The sequence below is a fragment of the Tenrec ecaudatus genome, chromosome 6, assembly GCF_050624435.1.
Source record: "Tenrec ecaudatus isolate mTenEca1 chromosome 6, mTenEca1.hap1, whole genome shotgun sequence".
In the NCBI taxonomy this organism is placed as follows: domain Eukaryota; kingdom Metazoa; phylum Chordata; class Mammalia; order Afrosoricida; family Tenrecidae; genus Tenrec; species Tenrec ecaudatus.
In genome coordinates, this window is record NC_134535.1 from 149,704,510 (window position 1) to 149,724,651 (window position 20,142).

Consider the following 20,142-nt stretch of genomic DNA (forward strand, 5'->3'; position numbering starts at 1 on the left):
AAAATTTTCTCACCGTATTTCTCCCTCAAAAGTCACTGCTAATAATTTGGTATTCAGACTTGTAAACTTCTTTTTGTAAGTGTACACAACTTCATATGTACACAACTGTTAAGTTTGTGAATTTGTTAATTTTTTAATGGTTGGTTGCATATTGGTCTCTAATTGTTTTTTCCATGTAATATCTAGGACTTTCAGTTGTTCTATATCAAACAAGAATCAAGAAAAGTTTGAAAAATGGAAAGTCCTAAGGGCAAAAGCACTTACAACAATAAATTCCTAGTAAAACTTCCTTCAATAAATTGACTTTTGTTCTAAGTAGCTTCATCATGGGAATGTTGCCTACATTTTCCACTATTAGTCATTTCTCTTAAATGAAATAAAAAAATCCCAACACTTATCAATATATTGTTGTTTAATAGAAACAATATATAGTTTGCATAAAAAGGACTTTACTATAAACATCACTTATAAACAAAACCGAACAATGTTGACCTTCTGGTTGTACAAATTTAGGGTTTCTCTAAAACGCTAAGACGCCACCTCAATAGTGATTGCTTCACATTTTCCAGTCTCTTGATCTGTGCAAGCCACATGTAAAGATCCATCTCTAAACAAACAAAAAGAAATAACATTTTACAACCTCATCTTATAAAAACAAAGACCGTGACAATATATAGTAAATGAGAGAGAACCTTATCTTTTGAAAGAACATGAAGCTACAGATCAAAACACCATTTTAGTGTCTGTAAAGACAGTATAGAGCAGCGGTTCTCAACCTCTGGGTCGGGACCCCTTTAGGGGATTGAACCACCACTTCCCAGGGGTTGCCTAAGACTATTGGAAAACACAAATGTTTTGTGATTAGTCACTATGCTTTAATTATGTTCAATTTGTAGCAATTAAAATACATCCTACATATCAGATATTTACATTGCCATTCATAACAGCAAAATTAGTTATTAAGTAGCAACGAAAGTAATTTTATGATTTTTAAGAAGATGGCGCTGAGGGTGAAGAAGGACGCTCCTGGCCCTCCCCAAACAGAAGCCAAAGCAAAGGCTTTAACAGCCAGGAAGGCCGCGCTGAAAGGCCCCCACAGCCTCAAAAAAAGAAGATCTGCACGTCACCCACCATCCGGCGGCCCAAGACCCTGAGACTAAGAAGGCAGCCCAAATACCCTGGGCAGAGCACCCCCAGGAGAAACAAGCTGGCCCACTGTGCCGTCATCAAGTTCCCCTTGACCAGAGTCTGCCACGAAGAGGATGGAAGATAACAACACACTTGTGTTCATTGTGGATGTCAAAGCCAACACACACCAGATCACACAGGCTGTAAGGAAGCTCTGTGACATTGACGGAGCCAAGGTCAACACTTGATCAGACCTGACGGTGGTGAGAAGAAGGCGCATGTTCGACTGGCTCCTGACTATGACGGCTGAGATGTTGCCAACAAAATTGGAATGATCTAAAGTGAGTCCAGCTGACTAATGCTAAATATAAACTTTCTCAATATTAAAAAAAAAGAAAGAAAATAATTTTATGGTGGGGGGTCACTACAACATGAGGAATTTTATTAAGGATCGCAGCATTAGGAAGGTTGACAACCACTGGAATAGAGCAGCTTCAAAAATTCACGGAAACTAAGAATTAAAGCAATTCATTTTTTCCACAAACTTCTTGAAGCCCCCTTGTACTTTACTTAGAACATAATTCTTAGGAATTTCTTCTTAGAGTACTGAGATAAACATATATTTCTTCAAAAAAAATGCAATGTAGCACCAATGAAGCACACAACTTTCCTCTAGTTATTAAATGCTTCCCCCCCCCCACACTGATGATCCCAATTCTATTTTACAAATCTGGCTAGACTAGAGGATGTCCACAGGTACAGATAGGAACTGGAAACACAGGGAATCCAGGACAGATGATCCCTTCAGACCAGTGGTGAGAGTGGCCATACTGGGGATCTAAATATAACCTCCTCCCTGGGGACCGGACAACAGAAAAGTGGGTGAAGGGAGACATTGGACAGTGTAAGATATGACAAAACAATACTAATTTATAAATTATTAAGGGTTCCTGAGGGAGGGGAGAGAAGGGAAAAATGAGGAGCTGATATCAAGGGCTTAAGTAGAAAGCAAACGTTTTGAGAATGATGATGACAACAAATGTACAAATGTGCTTGACACGATGATATATGTATGGATTGTGATAAGAGTTGTATGAGCCCCAATAAAATGATTAAAAAAAATTTTAAAGATAAAAAATTTACATTTAAGACTCTATATGTAAATTGCACAATTATACCAATTAAAGATGCATCATGCTTTTTAGAGCTCAGGCCCAGGCAAATCCCTCCTTATGTATCTGATATTTTGGCTTATAGAGTATGCAGCGATTATAGTGCTCACTTGTTAACCACTGCGGGAATGAAAAAAAGGGCAGTGTCTGTAACCCCGCAGCCCACCCAGAGGGATGCAGATGTAGCACTTGGGAAGCTCTATGTTGTTCTGTAGGTTGCAGTAAGTGGGAGACGCCTCAACAGCACTGGAGCTGGCTTTAACATGGAAAAGGCTTACTTTAAAACCAGAATGGACTGCTGTTAGGAAAATGGCAATAGAGGAATTTAATGCACACTTTACTTCGTAGAGAGTCTATGAAAGTGAAACCAGCATCCTTTCACAGGGCAAATAATATTAATTATGCACACTTATATAATGTCTATTTAAAACTCATTAACATTACATCAATTATGTACCAGTTTTTCAGATTGATCATTCCCAAAATAATCATAGAGAAATAAATATAGGATGCAAGTGACTTAAAATGTACTTTTCTTTGGCACATAATAGTTTTGGATAAAGCATAATTCACCAGTAACATCTTTGTTAAGTTTTGAATAAATGATTTGTACAGAATGAAAATGGGTGAAAAATATAAATTTTCAAAAATGTATAGCCTTAAAGTCAACTTAAAAATATTAGTAGTAATTTAATTTTGTACCTTTTCATAGTAAGAACAGCTATTATATCACGCAATCCATTTTCCTTCTTATCTAAATCCTGCAGTACAACCTGTTTACACAAAGAACGACAAAGACAAATTTAGGACTCTGACATTAAATTCATGTACTAATTATTCCAAAGAGTTAATCAACAAGTTTAAACAGGATAGTTTTCCATTCTTACTAATTTTAAAGAGCATGCAGAGACTAGTTGGACTTTCTTAATTGATAATATCTCCTCTAGAAGGATGATGTACTATAACTACTGACTTATTCCTCTTAAATGCCTGACCTAAATTAAAGCGTTATTTCTAAGAAATACTCTTTGTCTCAAAAAAATAAGGACTGCAAGAGGGCTTCAAAAAATGAAATTAAAAGATCATGAGACTTTTCCACAAACTTTTTTATAGCTCCTTCGTACTTTCCTTTTGGGAACTTGAGTCAATGTCACATCACAATGACCCAGAGGAGCTTCTGAGAGATATTCTAGTTGAAAGGTGCTACTCCAGAGATCCGAGTTGTTCGGTCTGGGCTGGGACCAGGCGTTTTGTGTGTACAGATGTCATCATGTTTTTGTTAGCAAGGTACATTAAAGCTAAAAAGCATACAAGCATATACACATATGTACATATCTATGTATGTACACACCTCTTCCAATATAACCAAATAGTCTAGTCTGGTCCCACCCATTTTTTTTTTGGCGTATACACGTATAGACACACATTAAATAAATACAATCATGTAAATACATTCTCTTTTGTTACCGACACCTGTTTTAACGATGCATGTGTGGTAATTCACATTCATTTCTTGGACTGCCATAACAAGCTCAGCGCCGGCATACCTCAGAGATATCTCAAGAGGGGCTCTAGGCTGTTAAACGTGGGAAATACCGCAGTACCTGTGTAAGGTACTGTGTAACACAATGCCTGTGTAAGGCTAAGAAGCAAAAGGCTTCTTATGGCATTTTAAAACCCACCCACTTGTAAGATTTTCAGATTGCAGCTTAAAGGTGGGTAGACATTTTCTTTCCATGTGCGGGAATATCTAAAAATGCACATCTACTTAATCAGGCGCTTTCTCCCTGTAGAGAGTCTGCAGAAACAGGACCCGCCACCAGGCAGAGCGATGCAGCAGCCGCAGCGCTGGGCCCTGTCTCATTCCATTGTGCACAGGCTCAGGATGGGCTGGAACCACTACCGCACCCCCGTCACACACCCAGGCTCCCAGTCATACTGAAAACAGTTCTATAGCTCTTGTGTACGTTTTAGCGCAACTATAAACGTGGGGCACATTTCTAATAAATACCATGGCTCCTCCTTAGTCTTTTTAAAACAACTAAGACCCAAACCAAACCTACTGCCAGGCTGTCAATGTTTACGGGAGCTGACAGTTTTCATCTTTCTCCTGAAGAGTATGGTGGGTTTGAACCAACAACCTTGCAGTCAGCAGTCAAATGTTTACCCAATAGCACCACCAGGACGCCTTTTGAAAGAGGCAGATGATCCTATATTATGAAATGTATATGTGGAATTTTGAAAGAAAAAAAAGGCCTTGTTTTTTTTCTGTTGGGGGTACAAATGCACCCTGCTTCAGAGGCAGCAGGGTAAAATGGTGAGAGAAGCCAAGTAGAGAGTAAATGCTTACAAGAAACTAGCAAGGCTCCTGCTACCATGAGCCTTGGTCTCTTATCTGTAAAATGGGAACCAGAATGTTTACCTGACAGCATTTGGGATTACGCCTGACACAGCACCTGGCAGTCAGAGAACAACAACAAAGATGTTATTTTCCCTTTCGCTTACCTTGCTCCCAAACAGCTGGGAGAGGGTCAAGAGGACAAACTGAAGCACTATAAATCCAAACTGTATTTTGTTGTTATGTTTCCCTAACACCTTATTCTGGCCTATTTATTCCCTCTCTCAAAAATGAATAAGAAATGATTCATTTGTGAAAAGGTTAGATGTCTGTACTGTATTTTGTAGTAACTGAAATATTAAATGGAATGAATTTGAAGCTGAAAGAAAAGCTAAAGTTTCATGGCACTAATTCAGTCTGATCCTGTGTGTTCACCTGTGCAAATTTGTTTTCCTCGTTTGCGGAATTTCTTCCCTCTGACTCATAGAGTTCCAGGCATACTGAAGACATATTTCCAGGTGCTTGTAAGGTGTGCTGCCTTCTAGCTGGCAAAGGAGTTCCTGATGGAAACAGTACTGTGAATCTCTTGATTCCTGATTCATCCACTCCCTAAGAAGCAGAAAAAGTACAAGCACATCCTTTGGTATTCATCTTCACAAGAAAACAATTACCTCAGCACTATGTTAAATATTTTAATGTTTCATACACGGGGCTCCAAACGTTTGTGGAAAAACTGAATTAAGAAATAGAATTTTTCCCAGGAAACTTTTGAAGCCACCTCACATATTTAATCAAATACCAAAAATGTTCCTTTGATAACCTAGAAACCACAGCAAGGCAAAGAGAAAACAGAAGTGATTCCCTAATCCTAAAACACTTTAAGCTATGCTTTATCTATATTAGAAGCTTGTAATTACAATTTTAATTTAAGAAAATAGTACATTAGATAAATAAGTAAAAGGACATTAAGAAATTCATTAAAAGTAAAATTAAGAATTTAATCAAAATACTAAGATGTAAGATACAAGATTGTCTGCCATAAAAATGTATAGCAGTTAGTTTGCCATTTTATTTTTTTGAAAAGTATAGAAAAGCTGTACACACCTTAATTAAAATATCTTTGGCTGAACATTCAATCTTAAGAGAGTCTTGCACTAAGAAGTTTTCCTTCCCAATAAGAATCCCTGCTTCTATGGCCGCACCCATGGGGATCACCTCGTCTGGAGGCAGGGAACTTAAAAGCTCCACAGCAGGAAAAAGGTCTTTAATTAGCTGCTGCAGCTTTGGCATTCGAGAAGATCCTCCACAAAGGGCCACCTGGAAAACAAAGAGCGCTTTCAAATTCTCGCTTTTTGAAGCTACATGCAATAAGCCAGGCCATCTTCTTGTTTTTGTGATGCAAGTCCGTCCTAAGTTTAATATTATCTTGACATTAGTTCTTTACTTACCAAAAAATCTCACCACATATTAGAATATGCAGTAAGTACATCAACGTGTATATAGTTCAAGACTAATAATGTGCAAATGAGGCTTAACCTCAAATAATCATTTGAACAGTAATTACATATGAATGTTTTGTACTGTCTGTCTGTGGTAGTTACATGCTTTCAGGTCAATCTGATAGAGAACGTAGGGGTGGAGTCCAGCCTTGTGGGCGTGGCCTTCTAATAAGGAGGGCTCTGGGAACCACCCACACCCCTCTGCCTGCACCTTCCTGCTGTTGAGTCACTTGGAGAGCTGCGAGCCCTGTGATGCAGCCACCATCATTGGATCCACAAGTCTTTCACCCACCAGCCTGCCATCTTCCTGCATTCTGCATCATTGCATGTAGCCGCATCAGTCTGAAGAGGGATTAATGGCCTGATATTGGACTTGTGGGCTAGTATCAGTCTTATGGACCTGATCTGGGATGTTTGCTGGGTATACGATTATCGTATATACTTGCATATAAGCCAAGTTTTCCAGCACATTTTTAATGCAGTTTTTGTGGTACAATTAGGTGCCTTGGCTGCTATTCGGGTCGGCTTACATTGCGTATACACGATACTTCTTGATGTAAAGCTCTTACACATCTATGAGTGTGTTTGGATTTGTTTCTCTAGTCAAGCCAGCCTAACACACTGTTCTCGCAGTTAAAAAATGTCTTACAGCATATTTTTGTGACACAATAAATATTGCCAATCACTTTATTTTCAAATAATTCCAGAGTTTTGCCTTCATATGGGAGAACAGTAATTTTGAGGGGGAAAAAAAAACAAACAGATGCTTTCCACAACTACATTTTAGACTCCTTGAACCAAGGGATCAATTGAATCAGTGGCCCCTGAAGAACTTCATGCAATACAAGTAATGCTGAAATCTGTGACCAGATCATCCATTTTCATTTGTGAACATTCTATATTCTGAATCCTAGGAGCATATTCAGAATACAGTTATATTAGCCCAGATGTAGTCAATAAAGGAAACAATCAACAAGTACTTATTTAATATCTTTTATGTTCTAAAAGATCATGATAGTTAAGAGGTCTAGATGATGAAAACGACGTCTTTTTAATATTAGGTGTGAAATGATGAGTGATACCATATTACTCTTCAGAGAAGGCATGAGACACATCAGTTGAAGGATTAACAAAACAAAAGCATTGATCTTGACAAAGATCCCCCAGAAGATGTGCTTTGGAAGTACATAAAAAGTCTCCTCTAAAACTCTATGATTTCAGGTAAGTTCCATAAGAACAACAATATATTAAGCATGTTTTTTTTTCAATCAGAGTCAACATTAAAGAGCTCTGGCAGTAAGCAAGCGTACTGTAAAAACGAAATGACCCAGGATAATTTTGGATCTTGGAATAGTTTCATTTAAATGGATAAAGTTAAATAATATGTAACTTAATGCAGTGAGCAGCAAATTTTAATTTAAATAAATTCCTTAAACATTGTGTGCTGCATGAGATTCCTTTGGCAAACAACTTTTAATAGAAAATACATGTTTAAAAAATACCACGGGCTTTTCAAGTGCATTAGCTGGATTTCATAAAACGAAACCAAACTGCTGTAAAACAGTCACACTGCATAACTGCTTGGAAATGAGAAAATAAGAAGCTAACCAACAAAAAGAAAACGATACAGTACTGCAGATTATTCTGAAAGGGAACACACTACAGTGTATGAAAAGCCTGTTGCACATGACGGAATACACTGTGGTGAAAGCAAAGCTGTCTGAATGAAGTAAAATTATAGCTATTTTTGTTCTGGGAAAATAAAACTGAAATAAGGGAGCTAGCGTTTAAACCGTGGTGGCTTAGTGGTTCCAAGCCGGGCTGCTCGTGCCCAAGGTCAGCAGCGTGAGGGCAGAAACTGCTCTGCGGGGAAAGACGGGCTCTCTCCCCGCTGAGACTTCGTCTGGAGACCCACAGTGGCCCTTCGACCCCGTCTGGAAACAACTGGATGCAGTGCGTTTAATTCAGTTTAAGCATTTAGAAAAGTAATGGAAGTGTCCCAGAAAGTCTGAAAACAAACCAAGAGAAAACTGGAGATAAACCAACTAGAAAGGCGAGGAACAGGACTACTCGAAAGAAAAATAAAAAACCAGACAAAATTCTGCCAAACCCAGGCAAGTCCAACAAAACCCATGAGAGAGTTTAGCAGCATCCTGAATACCAAGAACATCTTCAACCTCATTCAAGCAATTGGGAGGTGTACTATTTGTGCTATCAAACTGTGACAGCCCTCTGAGAAGGCAAGGACAAGGAATTTAATGCCTGCCACATCGGAAGTGTTCTAAACGTACTGAATGGCGACAACACACACACACACACACACACACACACACACACACACACACGAAAAGATCTCCATCAGACAGCACCTACCAAAGTAGTAATAAACCCTCCAAACAGGCAAATTCAAAGGAAATAGAATGAAATATTTGTCATGTATCTGAAGAGATGGTATTTATAATCTTAGCAGCCGATGAAATAAGTATAACAGATTTAAGCTCATGCATAAGTGAAACTTCTAAATGTCAAATACTTTCCTCCAGAAGACTAAAATTAAACAAAGAGTGGCTATTAATATTGATATAGAAACCATGCGCATCTATAGAATTAAAAAACACTGATTGAAACATTGAACAGGTAAAGACTATGAAATGAGTATATACAAAACCAAAGAAATTAAATAAACGTTAAAAGATAATCTAATAACCAGAGAAATAGAAATGTCAACTCAATGACAGAGAGTTTGTATTTTTGCTGTATATATGGCTGAAAAAAACATTAATTCCACTCTTTGGGAAAGTAACTTGAGATCAAAGTAGGCACCTACGCTCTTTGCCATGGGACTCTCCTAAGAGCAGTCCCAAACACAGTCCACGCCTGTTCCCGGGGCCCTGCGAGCGCTCCTAAGACATGAAGAAGAATGTTGTCACTTATGTTAGGAAGGCTACCAAGTAATCCGGGAAAAAAGGGAATTGTTGCAAGATTATAAAAAAAATAAAATTCAAAACTGTATATACAGAATCCAAGTTGTTGATGAAAGAAACTATACTGTAGCTAGAAAAGAGGCCTACGTACGCAAACTAGTTATATAGCACTGGTTGCCTTTTCCTATGTTCGCAATTTCCTGATATGAAAATTACTTCATAGTGACAATGGACAATATTAGATATACACCTGCAGTTTATAAAAACAGGATGCTTAATGACTACAAGTCATCCTGGGGGAAAAGGCTAAAGCAACTCAACTTACTTGGTTATTTAAGTCTCTCTGCACTTTTGTATCTTCACTTACAAACCCACAGCCATCAAGATAACTCTATCTCAGAGCACAGCTACAGGACAGAGTAGAACGGCCCCTAGGGCAGTGGTTCTCCACCTTCCTCCTGCAGCGACCCTGTCATACAGGTCCTCATGTGTGGTGACCCCAACCATAAAATGATTTTCGTTGCTACTTCATCACTGTCATTTTGCTACTGTTATGAATCAGGAGACCCCTGTGAAAGGGTCGTTTGACACCCACCCCCAAAGGGGTCGCAACCTGTGCACAGGTTGAGAACCGCTGCCCTAGGGTTTCCAAGGCTGTGATCTGCATGGAAGCCAAATGCCAGCTTTCTCCTGTGGAGTGGATGCTGGGTTCCAACCACTGACCTTTCAGTTAGCAGCTGAGCGCTTCACTAATACACCATCAGTTTATTGATGGAAATTATTAAAAGTGACTCCCTCACAGAGTTATTGACAAGTATTCAATGAGTTGGGTTACATAAAACACTTAGAGATAGTGCCTTGCAATATTTAGTCCTCAAAGATCTACCAGTCTTTACTCACATACACACAAATAGACTGGAAAGAAATGTTTTGCTACAAAACTACATATACATTAGCTATGAGCTCAATAGTCATAGATCAATATCTAATCAATTTTCTTAAAACAAGCTTAAAAATATATAAATACATAACAATTTTCTCACAGGAACCAAGGGGCCATCTAAGAGCTCGTCTGGAAGTAGTCCTAAAATAACTAAGTAAAGAGAAAAGTATCACGTGGGAGGGGCCACAGCAGATGGCCCAGGTAGAACAGGAGAAAAATACGGAGACTCAAATTCTTAGTTACAAAAACAAAACCAGACAGACTAAAACAGCAGGGCCCAGAGGAGCCCCTGAGAGTCCCTCTACATCTGGAGCTGAGCTTCCCCCGGAGACCATCGTTCACCAGAAGAGCAGAGTCGCACACAAACACAGTGCCTTTCTTTAAAAACATCAGCATGAAACCCAAAGGCTGTCTGTTTCTTAAAAACAAAGATGAGACGATAAAGAGGGGACACGAAACTAGAGTACCACACAGAGAACACTGATACGTAGTGTAAAATCTAAGTAATGTCACCAAACAACTGTACAGAAACTGTAAATAAGAACCTAACTCACTGTGTAAACTTTTACCCCCCAAATTCAATTATCATTAAAAATGTATGTAAATGAGAATAAGGATGGCAGCAAATGCACACATGTGCTTGATATGATGGATGGATTGTGATAAGAACTGGACGAGCCCAATAACAGGATTTAAAATGTATGTAAATATGAAGCATTACCTTGTTGATATCCTCTGCTGTGAGTCCACTCTGAGCTAAGAGTTGTCTGATGGCGTCTATGCATTTATTAAAAAGTGGCGAGCAAAGGAGTTCAAATCTTGCTCTGCACACAAACGAGAAAGAGACAAAAGAGGCTTAATACAATCCAACAAGACATCCTGCCAAACTTAATGTGATGGTTTCTGAAGCCTGGCTTTATGGTCACCAATAGGGCATTCAACACGCAGCAGTGCAGTGTCATGAGGGCGTTGCTGGAGAGTTCAGTAGGAAATAACTGAAGATCACACCTCACCTTTCTTTAACAATCTGATGCCTTTTCATATTGCTATTTGTAGCTATAAAGTGACAGGATAAGCAAGTGATGTAATTACCTATGCGGCAGTCATTTAGTGTGACAAAAAGTGGGTCCCGGGAGTAGACAGGCAAGTCCCCCCCCTTTCATGCATAGCTTAATAAGTTGCAAACAGACATACAAAAAAAAAATGGGTGCGAAAGCAGTACCAACATATGAATGCTCTTGAGATTCACTTTTACCTGGACACATTGCAATCAAAATCTTGGCCTTCATATAAGGAGTCCAGGAAGCAGTTGGCACTCCCCAAGGTTGACAGCGAATGCTTGGCGACCTCAGCACCGTTCATCAGCTTCATCATGGCGCGGGCATTTCCCCGCACATCATGCCTGAAGGACCTACATTAAACACACAGACTTTGAGGCTATATTTTTCACAACAACAAAAATCAATTCACTGAAACCCAAATCTGGTTAATTCCCATTAAGACAATAATAAATTCATGAAGCAGATTTCAGTATATGGCTTCTAATCCCCTTAAAATTTCCTAAGATCATTCTCTACAATTAAAAGTTCTCTCAAAGTCTCACATCTCATCTATAATCACAGTTCCATCACTAAGAGTATAAAACTATTTATCTCTCCGGCATAAACAACAACAAAAGTGCTCCTTCAGAGAACTCCGACACATACGAAGTATGTAAAATTAGAGTTCCTCTATCTACCATAAGGAGCTCTGGTGGCACTGTGAGGTAAGTGTTGGAGAACTAAACACAAGGTAGGCAGGTCAAACCCGTCACACGCTCTGAGGAAGAAAGACGAGGCTGTCTTGGAAACGCAAACTTAGGAGTTTGAATCAACTCTCAAGGCAGAAGTTTTATCTTCATGACGAGTTAATTGTTTTTAATTGCTTGTCAAATACTCATCAGGAACCTTATTTGAACACTACCTCTGTATGACAAAAACTAGCACAGGCCCTCACTGAACAAACAAAAAATGATGACTTTCCCCCAAGTTTTCCACTTTTCAAATTAATCTAGTAGAGAACTGGTGCAAAGACTGTTTTCAGCTACATTGTTTTCCTTTATTAAAACAGCAATGGTAGAAATATAAACTTTATATGTTTGATTCGATCGGTGCACACAGAATTAGAATTATACATGAATATTATAGCCAGTACCAAAATAAAAATATTTCTTTTTGTAGTCAATGCTTTGGGATGTGACAAAAACATAGTTTGCAGCAGATTTAAATGTTAAAAAATCTGTTCAGCAGGCAGCCTTTCAATGCCAGCACCCTCCGTTATCCAGACACAAGAGCAGCACATGGAGAATTAAAAAAGAAGCTTGAGTCCAGCGTCCCACAATTACATGTCTAGTTGTCGCTATCTTAAAGGGAAAATACAGGCACAATGCTACAGAGCAACTGGTCATAAATTGAGGGTGGGGGAATAGACCCTGAAGATTAACATAACTTCAAATGCATTAACAAATCCGTTAGTACTCACCTTTGAAATTCAGATGCCAGGTATTGGGCTAAGGTCTCTGTGAAATGCACACCACCTATGTTATCATCAGTGTTTGTGGAGAGGACACGGTATAGTCCGCTATTGACCTCCATGACACTGATAGATAAAGATGTTCCTCCAAGTTTGAACACCAAAATGTTGCTGCAAGAGATCGCCAGAGAAACACAACGTTTTAAAATGAGGGTAGATCCAAGTGACAGATCAACTACATCCACATGGAAGAAGCACACTAACATTTGTGACCCAAGGTTTGTAAATCATATCATCCAAAGCCGAAGGAGGGAATAGAATCAGAGCCTAAATTGTGAGATTCTGGTTTGCAGAAGGCTCTGGATGACAGTGAAAGGCCAAGATATGTTTATGAGATCTACACAGAAAAGAAGCCTATGGTGATTTCCTTCTATCCAAAATAGAGGGATGTGAAGAAACTAGATCAAAATGATAAACCTGACTTGGACGGTTAAAACTTTGTCACTTGACCCCACCACAGTGCACCACACCTGTGGGCCACCATAACCATGTGCACAAATGCATGAAAAGACTGGGCTACTGGGCCAGCAGCCCCAGTCAGAGCCAAACTGACTGCCCTCCTTCAAAGTAAGTGCAACAGAGAACAACTTTAAACCTACAGGTTGGGGAGAGGGGCCGGCATGCCACACCCACATGGAAACAAACCAAGAAGGCAAAAGAGAAAGGGCAGTCTCGATCCTTAACTGCATACCAAGCCTGGAGGACGACGTCCCTGTACGGAGCTGCCCAGGCACAGAGAGGACTGTACAGCCAACAACAGCTCGCCATGTTGCCCCCTTACTGGACCGGAGCATACCATGACAGAAGACAATACTGGGGACACACGACGGGAAGTTAGGCCAGTCTGAACCTCCCACAGTGGGGCGGAGCAAAGCCAAACCACAAAGCCCCTAAAGGGGCAGCTTCCAGAATTACTCCCATAGCAGACACACCTGGAATTAGGTATGTTTTCTCTCTTTTTCACCCGATCTTTTGTTTGGTCTATGTTATTATTGGTTTGCCTACTTACATTAAAATAGGCACGGGAAGCAAGCTCGAGGAGAAAGCAATGGGACCGGCAGTCCTGGAAGGACTTGGAGGGAGTAGGCAGCGGGAGAAGGGAGCAGTGAGCAAACAACGCCATTGGCAGGGGAACAACTAGGGAATTAAGATCAGCAAGAAGGACATAGAGGTCCTGGAGGTGTTTGAGCAACAGCAATCTAGCTGAGAGGGATTACTAAGAGGTGGAAGTAGGGTGAGCGTGATGGTGGAGCAGCAAGAAGGTAAAAGGAAACAGGAACAACCTAGGAAGCAAAGCTATGGATAGAGGTATAAGCATAGCTGTGTACATATGTAAATACATTAATGCATAAAAATAGAGATACTGGCCTATGTACATATATTTATATGGCAGTACACTGAGGTAGTGGACAGACATACTGAGAGCCTCTGCTCATACCCTCTCTCAATGCAAGAACACTTTATCCTAACAAACTTGCATTCTGTGATGCTCACCTTCCTGACACAATTACTGAAGACAAAACGGGTGCATAAGTAAATGTGGTGAAGAAAGCAAGTGGTGCCCAGCTATCAAAAGATACAGTGCCTGGGGTTTTAAAGGCTTGAAGTTAAACAAGCGGCCATCTAGCAGGGAAGCAACAAGCCCACATGAAAGAAACACATCAGCCTGTGCAATCATGAGATGTCCACTGGACCGGGTAACAAGCCTCAGAAGACCCAAAACAAACAAACCAATATTGTTGAGAATGAGGGGGGTCAGAGCAGAGACCCAAAGCCCATCTGTAGACAGTGGGACATCCCTCCAGAGGGATGAGTCATAGGAAAGGGATGAGTCAACTAGCTCAGTGAAGCAGTGATGGAACACACAATATTCTTGTGGTTCCTTGAGGCTTCCTCATCCCTACTATCTGATCCCATTGCTGCCTTTCACTGCGGCTAACTGGAGCACGTACGCAGGTACAGAGAAGAGATAAGAGCTCACGACACACGAATCCAGGAACATGAATGGGAATAATGATACCAGCAGGGCTGGGGGGAAGGTGGGGAAAGGAGGGGAGGAAGGGGGATCTGATCGCAATGACTGACACATAACCACACACACCCCCTCAGGGGGATGAACAACAGAAACCATGGGGGAAGGGAGACACCGGCCATTATAAGACATGAAAATAATAATTTATAACTTATCAACGGGTCACAAGGTTAGTGGGGGATGGGAAAGAGGAGCTGATTCCAAGGACTGAATAGAAAGTAAATGTCTAGAAAAGAATGATGGCAACATATGTAAAAATATGCTTGTACAACTGATGCATGGATTGTTGTAAGCGTTGTAGAGCCCCCAATAAAATGATCTTTGTTTTTTTTTGTATCCCTCCAAGCTCCCAGCCCCTAAAATGATCTTTTAACAATAAAAAAATCTTGTCAATTGATCCCCTCTGATACACACGTTGGGCCTGATCTGATTTTCAGTGTGTGTTTCATATCTGATGTATTTTGTCATTGTGGGTAGTCCTCTTGAAATTTTCTGGTTTATGGTATGTGAAACTCAGGATCGATGAGCATATAGAGACAGCAAGTAAAATAAGGGTCCTTGGGGGTGTAGTAGGGGAGGGAGAGAAAAGTGGAGCTGATATCAAAGAGTTCAAGAAGAAAGAAAACGTTTTGAAACTTATTCTGGTAGTAAGTGTACAATAGTGCTTGATGTGATTGAATTATGAAATGATATGACATCTGTATTAGCTACCAATAAAACGGTTTTGAAAAATATAAATAAATGAGAGTAGATTTAGAAGTCAGTTTAATCTTTTGAAATTATAAATGAGGAAACGGAAAATCTCATTTAAGAACAAATGAAGATGAGTTTGTAATTCCAGTGAATTATAAGAGAAATTGATATACAATCTTAGATATCATGTATGATTTTTGTTGTACAAGTTATTATTGCAAACAAAACAAACAACAAACCACCTCTATTTTGTAGCTATACAGCAATTCAGAACTAGAAGTCAATTCCCAATTTCCTATGCATGTAAAACGCACAACTATTACTTAATTCACCTAACATAGTTTCCAAGTAATTTACACATATTTCTTTTATGAATGGGTGAAAGAATGAAGGAATATTAACGTAAACTCTGACTGACTGTAAAGTGGCACAATGCACCACATCTATTAAGGCATGTTTTGGCAATTAGGGGTAAGGTAACTCAGTGGTAAAATTCTCGCCTTTCCCCCAAAAGATCCAAGTTTGGTTCCCAGCTAATATAATCTCAAGCACAAACACCACCCAGCTGTCAGTGGAAACTTGCATACTGTTATATGCAAACCAGGTTTCAGCAAAACTTCCAGATTAAGAAGGGATAGGAAGAAAGGCCTGGTGATCTAGTTCTGGGGGGAAAAAATAGCCAATGAAAATCTTATTGATCTGCAAGATAGGACATAATAATAATTTATAAATTATCAAGGGTTCATGAGGGATGGGGGAGCAGGGAAGGAGGGGAAAAAATGAGGACCTGATGCCAGGGGCTTAAGTGGAGAACAAATGTTTTGAGAATGATGAGAGAATTGAATGTACAAATGAGCTTTACACAATTGATGTATTGTGTATTGTGATGAGTTGTATGAACCCCTAATAAAACGATTTAAAAAAAAAAGAAAACCTTACCGATCATAACAGACCAATCCTTTTGTGAGGTCGCCATGAGTCAGGGGCTGACTCAAAGACAGCTGAACAAGAACGTCGCCCATTTCATCACCAAAACTAGTATCAAATCCCCATCCTGGATTCCCCTTCACTGGCCAAGTTACAAGAGTAACTACTACTTCTACACACGTCTAAGGATTGAAATTGGTAGTTAAGGTAACAGGACATGAACTTGAATTAGTTGTGGCAGTGCCTACCATCTTCAAACCTTTCTCGAAGAGGGCAATAAAAGGCAGAAAAGCTCCACCTTCTCTCAGCCTGCCCTTTCTCTGCTTTCTCCCCATACTTGTTTCTTTGAAAAATTCTAAGTAAGGTTTCTGAAGTCTTTGCAGCCATACAGTTTGGGGACCACTGCATTATCCCTCTTTACACAAATACCATCGTCTAAAATGCTTTCTGCACTGACATACTTCCAGCTTCCCATATGGTCTTTACCTTTTGTCTGTGGGAGAGTCTTGTCCAAGTCCGTAAGCAAGAAGAGCTGCAGACGGTTCGTGAATCAATCGCAAAACATTAAAGCCAGCAGCGCTGGCTGCTTCCCTGTGGGCAATTTGCTTTCAGTGAGTTTACAATCAAGTGTTCAAATCTACATTGTTACACATGCTCTAGTAAAAGGTTTCATGCAGTAGCAAGTAAGACTTCACAAACAGAAGTGCAATGGTCTTTGGACGCAAGGTAATAGAACACAAGAAATGGATGTCACTCTGAGAACAGGTCATTTCTTTATTTAAAATAACAATGTTGGGAGTCTATTTTCTAAAGAAACTACAAGCTTATGCTGAATAAGAAAAGTAAGTGTTTCAAAAATGCCCATGCTATAGAGACTATAAGAAATTTATAAAACTATGGCTTTTCCAATTTCTTTAATCGGGAGTTGCAGTTCTCAAAAGTGAAGTCAATTATCTGCCACAGATGAGACTCTGAAGCTAACCAAAGCTCCATGTAGGATTCTATCCAGCAAAGGCTCTGCAATTATATTTGAATAAAGATCAGCACGTGACATTTCAATTTTTAGTTCTGATGCTAAAATTAAGCTAAAAAAGTAATAGCAAGTTTTCTTGATATGACTGAACGATTGAGCTATTGAATTATATGTTATGCAAATTATGTACCAATAAACTGTTAAAAAAGTAATGGCAAATCTTACTTAAAACGGCATTTTAAAAATTGTAAATTCATACCCTTATGTAATTCCCACAAGCCTTAATTACATAAAATTTAGATAATATTCATAATCATAATATTCTTAACCTAGTAAATTGAAAAAGCAAAGTACACCACATCTAATTACCCTTTACCTTTCTATTACACTACAAAAGTTACATTTTCTTTAATTAAGCAAAGTAGATATACTCCATGTTACATACTTACCCAAGAACATTTTTTTGCTTTTCTCCAAAATCAAATGGAACAGTGATAACTACATCATTTGCATCTGAGCCCAAGGCCGACTGTGCTGTTTCTATATATTAAAAAACAGAAAAATAAATTTTAATAGAAAAGGCAAACGATACTTTCGGAGTCATTAATTGGTATCCAAGATTTCCCCACTAGAACAATTTCTTCCACTTCGCCAGACAGCTCCACCCTGTCTGCTTTTTCCTCTGCTCTTACACCAAGCACCCCTCTTTGTGGTATTGTTGATAGCTTGTGGACATGGAACCAGGTCTGTTCCAAAGAGCGTGACCCTTATGATTCACAGTTCCAGCCTTCTCGTAAATTAGATGCCACAAGGGGTGAGCCGCCTCCCATGCCAAAGCTTCATAACCAAATGCCACAGAAGGGAGCCCTAAAAATCATCTACTCCAGAATTTCCACACATATCCCATAGAATACTAGTTATCTTTAGACTTTTCATCTATAAAAACAAAAAACCACCACCAAAACAACAATCCTCCCCCTCAGAAGTCACCATAGTGACAAAATTTAAAAAAAAAACAAAAGCCCAAACCAAACCCTTTGCTATCGAGTTACACACAGCTCACAGCAGCCCCTCCATGGTGCATGTCATCCTTCTGGAGGCACACCGCCACGTTTTTCTGCCGAGTGGCCAGTGAATTTGAACCACCTGTCTTTCAGTCCGCAGCCTGGCATGAAACCACTTATCATGGCGCACTGCACGTGTCTCGCATCACTGCTGAGAGCACACCTCGTCTTGAGGACTGAGGCCGAATATTCACTAGGGACTCGGTGGCACCAACAGGGAACTGCCTCGCCAAGGAAAGGTGCCCAGAGGCCCCTCAGAAGAACATGGTGATCTGCTTCTGAAAGGTCAGCCAAGAAAACCCTAAGGCTCTATTTTGTACATGAAAGGTGTCATGAGTCAAAATCAACTGGGTAGAATAGTCACTGTCTACCAGGCTCATTTTGTTTGACCACTATTTCTTTAAAGTGTCACTGATAGAATTCAAGGACTACATACAGCTGAATACATGAAAATGAGTTGTGCGATCATCGCGGTCCAAACTGAAGAACATTTTCATCTTTGTACTTAATGTTGTTAGATATCCCTTCCCCCCCCCCAACCTCCTATAATAACCCTAACAAACTGTTCATCTAGCTACTGTCTCCACAGATTTGCTTTTCCTAAATTTCATCAACTTAACTCTTTGGGCTCAGTACCTTTCATTTTTCTGAATATCAGCCTGGCAACATCTTCTGGGTTAACAAATTTTGTTTCTTCTCCAATATCTAGTTTGTATCGTAGTTTCCCTTTTTTCTCAATGACCTACAAAATAAATCATTATAATGGTGGTAGAAAAGGGATCATTTTTATAAAAATGAGGTCTCAATAAAGGAAGAGTTTCCAACCAATGTTACACGTCACAATCTTGTCAGTTATGCTGTGTAGCAGGAGAAGCGTCATCGACCCATACTCACTGAGCATTTACTTTCTGCGATGTACTTCTGAGCCTGCGGATCATCAGAGCTGTCCAGAAAGGAAAGACAGTGAAGTATTAAAATCAGGATGGCTGACAGGTGAGATTTAAGGACTATATTCTTAATGCCACCTTACAATTATTAAAACAAAAATGTCAGTTGCTTAATAGCAATTTCAAATATTATAGGGGAGAGGATTAAAATGACTTTCAGTGGTTATAATCATTCTATCAGATGCCTGTTTTTTACATTTGGAAACAAGAGTTTGTTTTTTTTAAACAAGAGCTCTCTTACTGACCTTGCTATAGCAGGTTTTATACATTTTGCGGTGGTTTTTTTAAATCAATGATTTATTTTCAGTTTTATATTCTTGTGTCTATAACTCAACTAAATTGAACTAAAGTATGACTGCTGTATGTGGATCAATGTCATGAGGAGGAGTCCGGTGTACAGAGGACTAGATAGATCTATAAGGGCCTAGACAATGTATGCCATAAGCGAATGAGCAACTGAGGAAAATTCAAGACAATGGTGTCATGCAGCTCCATCTATTAATTTATGCAGCCTACAAAATGTTTTCACATCCACTGCCTCACTCAACCTTCGCACCTAAGTGCAGTTGGTTTGGCAGCCATTCAATAGATTCAGCGTGGCTCAGTGTCTTGTAAGCAAACAAGGGAGCGCGCCAAGGCCTGGCACAGAGCGTTCCATCAGGCTGCATGAGCACACTCCCTTCCAGGAAGAGCGTGAGTGACCAGGGACAGGACTCAAGTGGGCTTGCTTTCATCTAGGAGCCAAGATGACCCACAGTGTCTGTGTGTGGCATGCTTCTTCCAAGGGACTGGAGCTTTTACTCAGAGACCAGCTTCAGAGTGAAAACTGTGAAAATCAACAGCTGGAGAAGCTGCCTTGGTGCTCCGCTGTTTAATCAGTAGTTGGAACAGCCAGCGGCAATCTGCTCTTGTGAAGATCAAAGGACCCTGT

The 20,142-nt window shown here is 39.7% G+C and overlaps 1 protein-coding gene across 1 annotated transcript in view; it reads right to left on the minus strand.

Moving 5' to 3' along the window:
- Positions 1-403: 403 nt before the first annotated feature.
- Positions 404-20,142, minus strand: part of HSPA14 (heat shock protein family A (Hsp70) member 14) — a 28,209-nt gene continuing 8,470 nt past the window's right edge. Inside the window, exons 4-14 of the mRNA XM_075552345.1 lie at positions 19,159-19,207; positions 18,901-19,006; positions 17,650-17,740; positions 16,714-16,818; positions 12,525-12,686; positions 11,260-11,415; positions 10,726-10,828; positions 5,743-5,955; positions 5,074-5,247; positions 3,003-3,073; positions 404-607 (exon numbers count right to left, since the gene is read on the minus strand). Coding sequence (XP_075408460.1) covers positions 529-607; positions 3,003-3,073; positions 5,074-5,247; positions 5,743-5,955; positions 10,726-10,828; positions 11,260-11,415; positions 12,525-12,686; positions 16,714-16,818; positions 17,650-17,740; positions 18,901-19,006; positions 19,159-19,207 — 1,309 coding nt within the window. The 3' untranslated portion in view covers positions 404-528. The remainder of the gene's footprint in view (positions 608-3,002; positions 3,074-5,073; positions 5,248-5,742; positions 5,956-10,725; positions 10,829-11,259; positions 11,416-12,524; positions 12,687-16,713; positions 16,819-17,649; positions 17,741-18,900; positions 19,007-19,158; positions 19,208-20,142) is intronic.